The sequence below is a fragment of the Carassius auratus genome, chromosome 32 (assembly GCF_003368295.1).
Source record: "Carassius auratus strain Wakin chromosome 32, ASM336829v1, whole genome shotgun sequence".
NCBI classification, from domain to species: Eukaryota; Metazoa; Chordata; class Actinopteri; order Cypriniformes; family Cyprinidae; genus Carassius; species Carassius auratus.
Window position 1 is genome coordinate 10,793,056 of NC_039274.1, and position 14,429 is coordinate 10,807,484.

At 36.1% G+C, this 14,429-nt stretch overlaps 1 protein-coding gene across 1 annotated transcript in view; it reads left to right on the plus strand.

Moving 5' to 3' along the window:
* Positions 1–14,429, plus strand: part of LOC113051594 (disintegrin and metalloproteinase domain-containing protein 33-like) — a 94,166-nt gene that overhangs the window by 46,237 nt on the left and 33,500 nt on the right. Inside the window, exons 4-5 of the mRNA XM_026215486.1 lie at positions 10,949–11,024; positions 13,649–13,725. Of these exons, the coding sequence (XP_026071271.1) occupies positions 10,949–11,024; positions 13,649–13,725 (153 nt within the window). The remainder of the gene's footprint in view (positions 1–10,948; positions 11,025–13,648; positions 13,726–14,429) is intronic.

Sequence of the window (14,429 nt, forward strand, 5' to 3'; positions counted from 1 at the left end):
TCTTGGTGGAAAACAGTCTTGCTAGCTTTATGTGAGAAAAAGACCAGATTAACTAATGACTTTTTTTTTTTTTTTTTGCTAGGGTGAACCGTCTCTTTAACTATGTACAATGGGCCTGTGCATTGGATAAGCATTTACATTTGCATTTACATATGTGTGAATGAGTGTGTTTCCAACCTAAATACCATCGTGACTGCTACTGAAGCTCCACTTTCTGAAACTTGGTTCATCTTTGGCAAATATCTGTGAGAAGTGTAAGCAGTGCAATGTTGAAGAGCAGTCCTTATAGGGGAACACCGAATATGTTTGTATTAGCAAGAAGCCAACTTGAGTGTCTGTCGTAGCCATGTCTTGAGTCACTTAAAAAATTGACATAATGGAGGATATATTCTTTCTTTCTCTTCCCTTACTCTGTTTTTCTCTATGCGTCTCGGCCTTCTCTTTCTGTCGCTTACACATTCTCAGATGATCTTTTTTTACCTCGTCTCTATGCCCATCCCCCCATTTCCTTTGTTTTCCCTCTCTCGTTCTCTCTCTCTCTCTCTCAGTCTATTGTAGAGTACTGCTGGTTTGAATGAGGTGATTGGTAACAGATGGCGCCGCTTTAAAAGGGCAAGGGAATTTGTGCCCCATTAGGTCACTGGGCCACAGCTTTCTGGCTCATATCTGGCTCTCAATCTCAATAAAAAGCGGACCTTCAAATGAGAGTATTGCTTTAACATGAGGATCAATTATGAGGAATATCACAGGCTAAGTAACAGTTTGCATGTTGGGAATATATGTACATTTTCAAGCTGGCCAACAGCAGTACTTTAGAACACAGACTGTAAAACACTGTACATTTTTGATAATGTTGGTTGATAAAAAATAAATAAAAATACCACTGTTAGTTCATGTCAGCTCAGGCCCATTAAATAATACAAACAGATACAACTCTTTTTTTTTTTCAGTAAATGTAGAAAATGTATGTACACTACAACATTTGCCCCAAATGACAGTCTGGATGAGTCGATGCTAGTTGCTGAAAGTCAGAGTCAGACTACAGATTGACAGATTCCACAAAATATCTTGTAATGCATTGTGGGCACAAACTTCGATATTTTAGCTTCAGACTTTGATTGCATCTAATATTTGATATCCTCTGACTAGATGCAATCACAGTTGAATATTTTGAGGTGATTTTAGAAAACACATTGTTTTTATTTGTCATGTGTCTCCTGTTTACCTTACTGTTGGGTGCATGATTTTGCACTCCAAAGGAAATGCACTATCGTTATATCAATGGACCATTTTAGAGGAGCAAAACCACACAAAGCAAAAAAAAAAAAAAAAAATAACCAAAACACACTTTAAAAATATGAAAATAAAATACTTTTATACACATGCATTCAAGTAAGAGGGAGGCAAATTAAGTGGCTTAACTGACAACTCCATCCATTATAATTAGTACAAAAATCTAGTTTTGAAACATGCTGCTTACTTCCAGTATGGACAATATGCCAGAGGTGGCTCTCTGTTGTCATGACAATCAGCGAGTCTCTTGTTTTCTGTTTGCACTATATGTTTATTTTTAATGATTTTAATTTATAAGAAGTGATTTGGACCGCAGTCTACTAATCTTTGCCCCCAGCTCTAGACTGTTCACTACCTGATTGCCTTCACATTGTTTGTAAAGTCTCATTCCCCTCAGATGAACAATAAAACACACAGCAGTCATCTCTCCTGTGTTGAGACCGCAGATGTTCTTACTGCTGCACTTTCAGTCCAGCATTTTCAAAACTGTGAAAACACCTTCAGTTTTTCAGACAGGAAGAAAAACAAAAGGGGTTGCAGACTGCAGAATACATACAGGTGAAATCTGGTATGTTTCTCTTGACCTTGAGCGCAATTATGAGAAGCTCTTTGAGTGTTTTAAAATATTAAACAGAAGCTTGCCACATGTTCTGAAAATCTTACTTGCTTTGAAAGTAAAATAAGCTCATTGATAACTGCTTTGTCAGTTTTCACAATCTGAGTGACATTGAAAACTGCTAAATGTGCTGAAACTAAACCAGATTTTTTTTATCTTTGTTATGGCACCACTTATGCATTATGCACATAGTGTTACTCTGTGGTTTCAATGATGGTCTAACAGTAGTTTAAGCTTTTTATTTTTCTTGTTGATTTGTGGCTATTGGGGTGTTCTGGGATGTTAGGCGCTGTCAGGTGGTTTATAGGGTGTTCTAGTCAAACCAGCCCATCCTCGTTCTTTATTATATTCTGTTTTGTAGATATGACTCGAATCCCACCTTCAGTGTAAATGTATGGCTTTTTTCCCTCCCTGTGAAAATTTGTCAGTTTGATACTAACAGTAGTAAACACCCCTATTCAACATGTCAATGTCTGTAGGACAAATTTTAGGGGATGAGTCATGTTGTATCACTTTCAACTTGGGATTCATTGCAAACGAAATACTCTATATGTAATTCAATAGTGATGCAGCTTGAAAATTTTTCACTTCACTGACTATGAGAGTCATACTTTAAACTGCATAAATGGTAGTCGGTTACACATCCTGGGTTGTGGTAGATCTTTAGTGGCATATAAGGTTTCAATTTCTTCTAACCAATTTCACACCTACTCACATTCATCAAGCAAACATCCTGCACACTTCTGTTACTACACAACAGAACCAAGCAAAAACATAAATAAGGCGTGATTTGAAAAATTAAGGAAATGAGAAAATAACTGATTAGAGATCTCTCTCTCTCTCTCTCTCTCTCTCTCTCTCACTCTCTTTTTGTTATGGCCACCCTGAAGCGAAGTGGATTGACTCAGAGCTTATTACACAGCTACTTGCCACTTGTGTAAATAATTAGACATGAAATATTGATTTGAGTTGAAATATTTTATTAGCTCTTTAAACACGAAGATTCCACAAAGAAAAGCAGTTTCTAACAAATAACGACATAAAATGTTATTCAAGAACAAAGTGGTTTGAAATCTTACCTGTTTATTACCTTAAAAATCTTTAAAATATTACTGCAGGCCTACTGTTAATACTGAAGTACTCCATTTTAAATACAATTTACAATAAATAGTCAATAAATGAGGCACAAGATGATTGCAGTTGCATTTAAATGAAATGAGTTAGAGCATGGCAGTGTGAGATGTGGAAGTAGCAACAGTTTCAAATACCCAGATGAGCTGTATGTTACATTGTTTTGCTATCAGGGAATAACACATCTTGAAATGTTGCAAATGCCCTGTCAGAATCAAGTTTTCCAGAGAGCTGTTTAATGATTTTTTTAAAATAATTTTATATTATTATTATTATTGGATACACTTGTTAATAGAAAATGTGATAATGTAAAAATTTACTAAACCAACTTCTGTTTATCTATGCAATAAACCAATGTGCAATGCATATGTGTGAACAGATAAAGAAATGAATAGTGAATTTGTACGTAAGGTGGCTTTTTCTTATGAGATGGCTCTTTTTTTTAAGTGTGTTCAAGTAAGCCTTTCAATTAAGAACTATAAGTATTTTTTTCTTCTGCTGATTGCTGAATTGCACTTGTTTTTCTTCTTAAAAACAAAAAAACAAAAAAAAAAACCACTCATACACAAACTGAGACAAGTCCAATTCTTTTATTTCCTCAAACCCAGCTATGCATAAAACAAGCACATTAATCTAAGACGAAGTCCACTGGACAGTTAACCCACAGAAGTGTGATGAGGCACACTTATTTTCACCTCAGTGCCTCCTACACTGCAAATCCTCACCATTGTTTCTTTAGAAGCTGTACTGTGTGGTTCTTCTGATGTCCAGCAGAAGAATTGGACCAGCACAGCTTCCATTTTGATTTTTTTTTTTTTTTTTTTTTTGTCCGTCTCTTATTATCTGGGATTGAGCAATCAACATAAACATTATTATCATTAAAGGCAGGTGAATGACAACAGAACGCACACTAGAAAACTGAGACTCATCACACTTTGATGTTTGAAGTCTGACAAAAAAGCCCTAGATTGTAGTGAAAAGCAACAGTGTTCTTTTATAGCATTATATTTACTCTTGAAACAATATAGCCCATTGTTTTGTCTGTTTTCAACCTGCTAATGAAAAATTTCACCACAGAACCAACCGTCCTGCATCCTAATGTGACCAACTAAAATAGTTATTGTTTCTGAATGATTAAGTTGAGTAAACAATTTATTGATTTAGTAAATACAATGTCATATGCTCCACCTCCAGAGGGACAACCTTCGAAATGAGACACGGCCATATATAGACCAGGGGTGTTCAGTTACAAGGGTCCAGCCCCTGTATTTTCAAAAAACTTCATTGTGTAAAGGCACCACATTATTAATTATTCACAAAAATTTAATTGAAGGGTCTTAGTCAACCCAGAGTGCTTGTGGTGTGTGCATCTCTGCTGTTTGGATGCACTGCTAACTGAAAGTGAAGAAATGGTAATGGTGCAACTGTTGTCTCAGTCCACTGTCTGCTAACTGCTGACCCCTGATATACACAGTCTGTGATTTTGAACAAATCAGTTGAGTGAATGATTCAATGATTTACACATAAAGACAAGCTAAATTCAGAAATGCATACAACTCTTACTATATTTACCATATCTTCCTATGGCTGAAATAGTAAGAATAATAAACAAGCACATGTATATGAGTTTAGCAACAATCACTTTTAGTTCATTCCTCATTGAATCAGTGTTTTGAATTAATTAGCTGAGTGATTGATTTAGTGATTCACTCATGCAAACACTCGTTTGTTTTGTACTTTAATGAATCAGCATTTTATGAACACTTCAGCTCAGTGAATGATTCAGTGACTCAATCATAAAGACAGTAATTTGTTTAGTTCCTAAATAAATCAATGTTTTTGAACAAACTGGCTGAGCGAATGATTCAATTATTCAATTATATTCAACACAGTCACTTGTTTCATGCTGCTGGACTTTAAATTAGGACTTTTGGGACACCACTCAAATACAAGTCCCTCCCCAATGTAACAATATTGGTAAAGCCAAAAGTCAAAACAGTGTTTACTCTCTACTGGAAGTCAACCGACTTTAAGCTTATGTTGTTGTCTCTGCGTTTTAAGTTAGTATAGGAAAAAGATGCTCAAAAAAATTACGAACATTATCTTTAAAAGGAATTGCATAATCTCAGTGACGCTTGATTCCTTAACAGTCTCACATTTTCTCATGCCAGCTATTCATTCAGTCAGATAACTGTTGGAGGGTGTTACATCAGTGGGAGCAAAAGGATGGATGTGCTACATTAGTTGAAGGAAGCAGATGGATGTGCACTTGCTTACATTTGGCAGCCAACCTTTGCCCAATATAATATAGAAGCTGGGACTCAGATTGCATGTGCAGCACATCAATATGCAGGAAATGCTCTGGTGAATTTAACATACAGTTTTGCACTTTATTGCACTTTCGTTGATTTTGAGTGTGTCATTTATAGCAGACATATGCATTGTTTGATTAAAGACCCTTTAGTGTAAATAGAGACCTTATGTTGTTTTTTCAGTGCTCTTAAAGTTCCTGCCATCTTTCTCAAATCATGCTCCCGTCCTCTCCTCTATCTTTTACCTACTGGGGCTCCACCTCAGAAATGAATCGCCATTCAACTCTCGCTTGATTGAACTGCACAGACCACTGCCACTGCCCAAGTTTACCTGCTGAAAACTACTAGCGGATGATTTAGCTTTCAGTCCATGGAGGAAAAAAAAATGTTTCAGTTCAGTGGTTTTGTGGCAACAGGGACCTTGTGAAATTAATTAAAAGACATTTAATATTTTTTCTATTATTGTGCCCAATAGTAAAAGTGGTTCTTCAGTATGAATACATTTCCCTTTTTTTTAATTATTCTTTCCCTTGGTTAAACAAGTAGAATAAATGTGCCACCATTTGCTGAGGCCATTTCACAGCTTTATAAGTTACCCAAATACTTCTGTTGATGTCTATATTAATCTGTACAAATCAAACGGTAAAAGAAAATACTTTTTATATTTTTAGAATCCTTTTTATATATTCCTTTTGTATTTAATATTTAAATAATAAAATAGTCACATTGTGAGAAATACATTGACTACTTTGATGATGTTTTTCTTATCCTTCTGGACAAGGACAGTATACCGTACATACAGTTTTTATGGAGGGACTGAGAGCTCTCGGACTAAATCGAAAATACATTTTGGTCCAAAAAAAGGAAAAACTACCACTTTATTCAGCATTGTCTTCTTTTCTGTGTCTGTTGTGAGAGAGAGTTCAAAACAAAGCAGTTTGCGATATCCGGTTCGCGAACGAATAATTCGATGTAACCGGATCTTTTTGAACCACTTCACCAAATCGAACTGAATCGTTTTAAATGGTTTGAGTACCAATAAGCATTAATCCACAAATGACTTAAGCTGTTAACTATTTTAATGTGGCTGACACTCCCTCTGATTTAAAACAAACCAATATCCCAGAGTAATTCATTTTGTCAAACTGTACACTGACTGTACTGCTGTGAAGAGAGAACTGAAGATGAACACCGAGCCGATCCAAATAATGAACAAAACATAGACTCGTTCACGAGTCAAGAACCATTTGCATCGGTTTTCGGATCACCTGTACTTATTTTGGACAGTTTGATTCAATAAACCGGTTGAAGAAAACGGTTCACTGGTTCTTTTGTGCTTGATGTAATGGCGTCATTGGCAAACTAGCAATGAATCAGTTCAGAATCAATCACCAAAAGAATTAGCTCTGTTCAGATGCTCTGTGTGTCAGTCTGCTTCACGCTGAATCACACATGCGCAGTATCATCAGCTCCTCGGTTCACGAATCGGACGCGTCTGACAGAAACAGTTCTTGACTCGAGAACGAGTCAGCCTGTTCATTATCTGGCTCGGCTCTGTGTCCATCTTCAGTTCTCTCTTCACAGCAGTTCAGTCAGTGTATTGTTTGAGTACATGAATTTCTCCGGGATATTGGTTTGTTTTAACTCAGAGAGAGTGTCAGCCACATTAAAATAGTTAACAGCTTAAGTCATTTGTGGATTAATGTGTATTGGAGACGCAAACCATTTAAAATGATTCAGTTCGATTTGGTGAACTGGTTCAAAAAGAACCGGATATCACAAACTGCTTTGTTTTTAACTCTCTCTCACAACAGACGGAAGAGAAGACAATGCTGAATAAAGTCATAGTTTTAGACCAAAAAACTGACCCTCTGACACAGTCACATGGACTTACTTTGATGATGTTTTTCTTACATTTCTGGACATGGACAGTATACCGTTCACACAGTTTCAATGGAGGGACTGAGAGCTCTCTATTTTAGACTAAATCTAAAATATCTTAAACTGTGTTCCAAAGATAAACGGAGGTCTTACAGGTTTTCAACAAAATTAGGGTAAGTTATTAATGACATAATTTTGCTATTTGGGTGAACTAACCCTTTAATATCAGGAATATACAAAATGAAAGCTTGTTGTTACATTGTCTGAATTGCTTAAAGAATTAAGGCAACTTTAAGTCAAGTCAAGTCTCTTATATAGCGCTTTAAACAAAATACACTGCGTCAAAGCAACTGAACAACATTCATTAGGAAAACAGTGTGTCAATAATGCAAAATGACAGTTAAAGGCCGTTCATCATTGAATTCAGTGACTTTAGGTTCTACAACCACGCAAGATGTGTTTGTAATTGAAATATGGATGCTAAGTGCAGCTTCAAGGGGCATTTTGTTGTCATGACGACCTGAGATGACTTTGACTAATTGTAAAGCACTGTGTAAGCAAACTTAACTGAAGATTTATGTAGGAAATGTGTAACAAGAAGTTACCTGTTTAAAAAGAACAACATAATTTCATTCTGGAGATTTAAACATCAAAGTAAATCTGTCCATGAGAGTTATTTGGACACAATTGCACAAAAAACACTGACCTATTGACATGCAAAGTGAACTGTAAATGTCAGAGGGTTTTAGCCTGCAGGTTATTAGTTAGGATCAGCATTAAAATAATGACTCAAACCTGGTTGATCACATTAACTTCTCTGTCTTTTTCCCCCACAACTCACAGATGTTTGCCACTGTGTCAGTGTGGCTGAGCGCAGAAGAGGTAATGAGTGTGTAGCACAGAGTAGTGATTTGCTCGAGTGGTTAGTGTTTATGTGTGGATGTGAGGTTTGCTAATAGGTAGGTTTGTTTTGTTTGTTGATTGTAATACAAAAAAAAAGAGTGCATTTCTCACTATGCTGTAAAAAGTGCTTACCTTTTTAATGGTGGTAATTCTAAGTACAGGGTGTTAGACCGAAGGAGAAGATCAGCACAGTGAAGGTTTGTGGCATTTATGAAACACTTTTCAATCCTTGTAGTTATTATGGCTGGAGTTTGGGGAATTGGGGTCTCATAAAGTGTGAAAATCATGGAGATAATTCATGAATGCGTAGATAATGGTGCTCTCTCAGTGATAATACACAAATCAAACTGCAAGCTGTGTTCTCTTATTGAAATGTTATGGACATGCGCGTGCACACACACACAACCATCTCCTCAGTCTCAGCGGCAGTCTCCACGCCAGCTTTAGATTGAAAATGTGCCATCATTTCATTCTTGTCGGATGCAAAAGGTCATCACTCTGATTCGCTGCATGTTTCGAGACTTTTTTTCATTTCCTAACCTATTCCTCGCTCCTCAGCAGCTCTTTGCAAAATTGTGGTCTAATGACTCACCTCTTCTGTTTTGGTGGTATTGCCATTGTTAGAGCTTCATCCCAAAAAGCAATATCATTCACAAAGGGATATTGAATTGAGATCAAAGAATGTTTCACACAGATGTTTCTTAAGGTTAGTCTCTATGCTCTCACTATAGCCACTAGATAGGTGAAAGTATCACTTACTTCTATTAGAACAATAATTTAAAAGTGGGAATGAGAGAGGCTTTTAACTGTAACACCGTAATTGTTTAGTCTGTGAAGTGATTTGTGTTCCAATGTTGCAATGTATTTTTAATTTCCGTGTGTAGAGACTTTCTTAGTTTATTCAGCGATAATTTACTGTATGCTGTACATGGCATTTATCTCATTCAAATGTAAATACATTGCACTGTAGTGCTTTTAAAATGTTGTTTAGTTTGAGCTGTTTGACTTGTCTACTTACGGCTCAGTGATGTGGGTTTTGGAAAATATAGCCATTTCGCAAGAGCATAGTTAGCCAACTCTTAGTTCTCTCAATACCAACATTTGGTGTTTCCCGAATCCATATTTCGAAACAGTTGCAAACAGCATTGCAAAGCTGTGTGACTGGAATTACAGCTTTTGACCATAGTTTCCTGTTAGTATGGGTCATGCACTGTAGCAAAATAAACAAGCTAATGTATAACAATCTATAACTTTAATTCCATTAATATACAAATTTCATTCAATCTGACTGACAAATTGGAACTTCATTGGAACAAATTTTAATTATGTTAAAATTCTGCGAGTATTTTTACATGCAGAGACAGCTATAAGTGATCTATTTTTCTAAAAGTGTAAACAGCATACAACTTTGGCCTGTGTCGCAAGTCTGACAAAAATACTCTCATGGAAATTCATAACTGTACTCAAATAAATCCTTCATTTTTTTATGATATCCATTTAGTCTGACCTATTGCGGGCAGGGAATGTGTTATAGAATGTATGCTTTAAAGTCATTATTTTTGCAATTCTGTTTCAGTGACTCCAGTGGCTATTCAATAACACACTTCACCTTTAAGTATCATATCTCATCGTTTAGTTAAGGAAATCCTGCATGTGCTGTGGACTGCAGTCATGCCCCATAATCAGAGAGCCAGTGGCACACAAAATGTAACAACGTGACTTTATGGTTATAAATGTTGTAGTGGCTCTCTGCATGTGTGTTTGTGTGTGTGTTGTTCTTTGTGCATGTCCTGATGGATAGACTAGATGACAGAGTCGGTACTCACATCCTGCACACCCTTTGCTCTAATCATAGCCTCCCTCTCTGAAAAGATCACGGCTCTGACCACCAGCCCTGTCCAAAGCCACACAATAACACTCCAGCTAAAGCCTGGCCTCTTATCAGCCTGGTATTTCCCGATAGAGGACAGCGTGATGAAGATTCACTTCTTGAAGGAATGATGGAATAGAGCAGGACTGATGGCTAGTTGAGATCATATGTTTTTATTTTCTCTCATGAGCAAGTGCTTTGAATCGTGTGAGGCTTTTACAGGAAAATGCCATCTGCCATCTGAATGGGAGCATAACTTATTTTTTGATTCAGAGGGTCTGTGATTAATATTATTTATCAATACCATATTAGTTTATGTAGACTCGAAATCTGTACAGACAGTCTAAATATCTTCAAAAAATCATTCTAATTTGGTGATTTGGTGCTCAACAAAAAAAATGTAATTACATTTCATTTGTGCTGCTTCGTGTTTTTGTTGAAACCATTTTCAGGTTTCTCTGATGAGTACAGAGAACAACACTGATTTTAAAAAGAAACCTATTGTAACAACATAGATGTACTGTCACTTTTGATGAATTTCTTTCGTCCTTGCTTGAATAAAAGTATTTAGAAAAGCTCTTACTGAATTTAAACTTTTGAATGGTAGTGTATCATCCTATATTAATATTGCATTTGGGAGTTTTACATTTAGAGTACTGTTTTTTAATGCTCACTTACAGCAAATGCAACTTATTTGAAACACAGGTAATTATAATATTTAGCAAACTCAAAACAAATATCAATTTTTCATCCTGTGCATTATGATTGTGTAGTCAACCCTGAAACGTGTATAGAAGCATCTTTTCTCTGTATCTTAATGTGCAAAGCATTGCTTGAAAAGACTAAGTATTGGTGAAATGGCATAAACCTCTGCCAAAAGAGTATGTGTGTGTGGTGTTATCACAGTGACACTTAGTTTTTTTCCCACTTTGTCTCTCTTAGGGAGCTCCTGGGTCAAGGCTTTACTGAAACTCACTATGAGAATGGCCGCCCTTTCACTCAAATCAACAATCACACTGTAAGTAGGACTAAGGCATCTCTCTCTGTGTGTGTGTCTGTCTGTCTCTGTGTGTCTTTGTTCCTCTTTGCTTTTCTCAGTTCTCATATTTCAGTTTCATTGTGTTTTATTTGCTTGACATGTAAAGCTCGATTTATATTCTTACAACAGAATGTTAAAAACATAAATGTTAGATTAGTATGTCAATTAAACTTATTTGTTTAGTGTGATTAATTATAAAAAAACAAATAATAAATAAAAATAAAAAAACATGATTTCAAAATATATTCCTGTGGACTGTAAGCCAGTAATGGGCTCAGTGTTGCAGATATAAAAAACATCATTCGTTTTCAACTGCCGCAATAATTAGATGTCTTAGAATTATCACTATTCTAAGACATTAAATTATTTAATGAGTATATGATGTAATGAACCATGTACTGTGTCATGAGCAGTTAAATGAAAAAAATAAAATAATAATAATAAAATAAATAACAGATTGATAGTCCTAATTTATAAATAATTTGTTTAGGAATGTATCTCACAAAACAAATCTCAGTCCTATTTCCAACATATCATTATTGTAATGCATTTTACTAAATGTTTCTCTTCGTACTCATATTTATTTGTATTCTACTTATTGTAATACAATAATTTTTACTACATAAAATACTATAATATATAACTGGAAATTTTTAGAGTATATTATGCTATCTCTGTCTTTCTCAAATGTGAGAATATGAGAAAGCCTATTAATGTACTTGAACACTCAAATCACAAATAAACACCCTTATACAATATAGACAGTAAACAGTCTAAAGCTGCCAGTAGGGATATTTTTGTCATGAATAATTCTTTCCTTATTTCAGTTCCTGCAAAACATTCAGTTAATGGGCAAAGAAGACTCTGGAGGTTCCATCGCTATATATTTTAGCTGCAGAAGGCAGATTTTACACAGATAATTTATTGCTAAGTCTTGCAGAAAGTTGTGCTTCCGTTAAATGTGGTTGAGATGTGAAGTGCCGGGTTCAATCAAGGACAAGAGCGACTCGATTTCAAAAAGTGTGACTCGGAATATAAGACAAAATTGCTAGATTTTTCACGCTGTCTGTTCAGTGCAAAACAGTCTTGTTTTGCTCCACGCATCCCCAAAATCCAACTTATTGATCAGCCAGAGAAGGGTACAAAACCACAAGTGAATTTCTTCAGCCGTAAACTGCCTTTCCGGACTGTTATGAAGGATCCCAAATCCACTTACAGTCCCTGCACAAGCTCTGATCTTTGTAATTGCGTTTCCATCACTTGACAAGGGTTGATGGGAGTGAAGTCACACCCCTGATTATTTTTGAGCGCTTTTAACAGCTTTCAGCTGCCCCCTTGAGTGAGCAGCACAGGATAGGCATACAGCTCACCATTGGGTGCTAACACACAAAGAGCTTTTATAGGGAATGAGCACTTCGCTTTAGTTACCACAGAGATCACAGCACCCCTCTCGCTCCCTGTTGTGATAGACGTGGTAATTCAATCTAGGGAAAATCGCTGAGGATTTCTCCTTCTTTCTGTCTTTCTTTTGACAACCAGCATCTGAAAAGAAAAATATGACAGAAGGGACTGATCCCTAAGCCAGCTGGCTAACCGTGCATTACAATCAGGTTGTGATTTTCCCCCTTTAGTAACACCACACACACACACACACACACACACACACTCAAAGAGGTTTAAGTAGCATTGTATTTATAACTTCATGAAAAAAAAAAGTATGAAAGAAAATCTAATATTCATGAGTCCTTCAGTGGGAAGATTAAACTGTCAGTATCCAGGCTTCACATTATAGCAAATCAGTTTAATGTCTTAGTTCCAGTTATTGGAAATGAAAATATTTCCTATGGTGGTATGAAATGATGGCATGTAGAATGGATCTGTGAATAAATGGGGTGCAATTTTGATCTACTGACTACAATAGAGACAAAGAGGTAGCACTGACAGGAAGAAGTGGAAGTACTGCTGCAGATTTCAATCACAACACCCACACACACTCTTAGTACTGTAACCAGTAATCTGGGTACTTTTCTCCTACGATTTTATGAATTCTATGAATTTGCACATACTACTAATTTCACTTACTGTTTTTCACTTACTATATAGTAGAGAAGTAGATATATTTTGGAAGCAGGGATTGTCAAGCGTTGATTTGTGTCTGTCGTGCTTGACCATCCTTCTATTGCTTCCTGTCTCTTCAAATAAATGAACTAATTTCACGGTCTGACCGTTCATATAAGCCTTTTGAATAGCTAAAGGAATATCACTTAAACGTAGTTTGGAATGGTTTCAGAAGAGTTAAATGGAGCGATTATTTTTCAGATGTTAACTGTAAACTCCTGAGAGACGTTTTTTGGGGCCACAATCAAAAAGAGGAAGACTAATTAAGTCCAATAAACCTGAAAGCCAAAAATGTAACAAATTTAATTGTGATTTACAGATGTAGTATTTTTACCAGTAATTAGATAGGTGTTCCATTAACTTGATTTTGTCCATTTTATGAACAACATTATCTCCACAGCCTATCTCTTGAGCAAACTGCTCCCTCTTATCTCGTTTTTCTTTGCCCTGCCTCCAGTAATCTCTTTCTCTCCTTTCATCTCCAGGAACATTGCTTCTATCACGGGAGGGTCAAAGGTCATGCTGACTCTTGGGTGGCTCTGAGCACATGTTTGGGAATGAGGTATGTCATGTCTTGCGTAATTGGATTCTCTTCAGACACAATACGCTCATTTTATTCGGTCACATGTCTTAGGAAGTCTAAAATGTCACACAGTTTAGCATGATAAGGATGTACACTGCTTGATTGTATGAGCATCCTGTGGGTATCATTGTATGACTGTTTTTCAGTTAGTTGTGTGAATAAGATTTTGTGAGCAAGTATTTGTTTCTGGGTTTACATGGATATATGAAAGTACAAAATGCTCCATAGAGAGAAAGAAAATCTAGAATATACTCTTCATTTGTGCTTGCAAAAAGTATGCCGACTTTAATTTTGCATATGCAGCACAATTCTGTGAGCTTAATTTGTGAAGAGGAGAAATATTTTGGCCAGGTTATTGAATTTAAGCAGTGATGACTAATGCTGTGGCCCTACCAGAATGTAAATAGTGTGTTGTGCTCAGTCGATCATTTAGGCCTGAAAGCTTTGCTCTACTTACAAACAATATCCAAAAACAACCTTGAAACTTCATCTGCCCCTGTCTGTTCCTGCTGATTTAAAGCTAATGCCCATAGAGATACAGTACAAACTAAACATCCATCTTTGAAACATACACAAGTGAATGTTTTCCAAGTTTTACAAACCAGGTGCAAAAGTTTTGTCATGGTGTTAAATTAAGGATTATTTATATTTCACCACACATTTATGTTACTGGTAATATAACA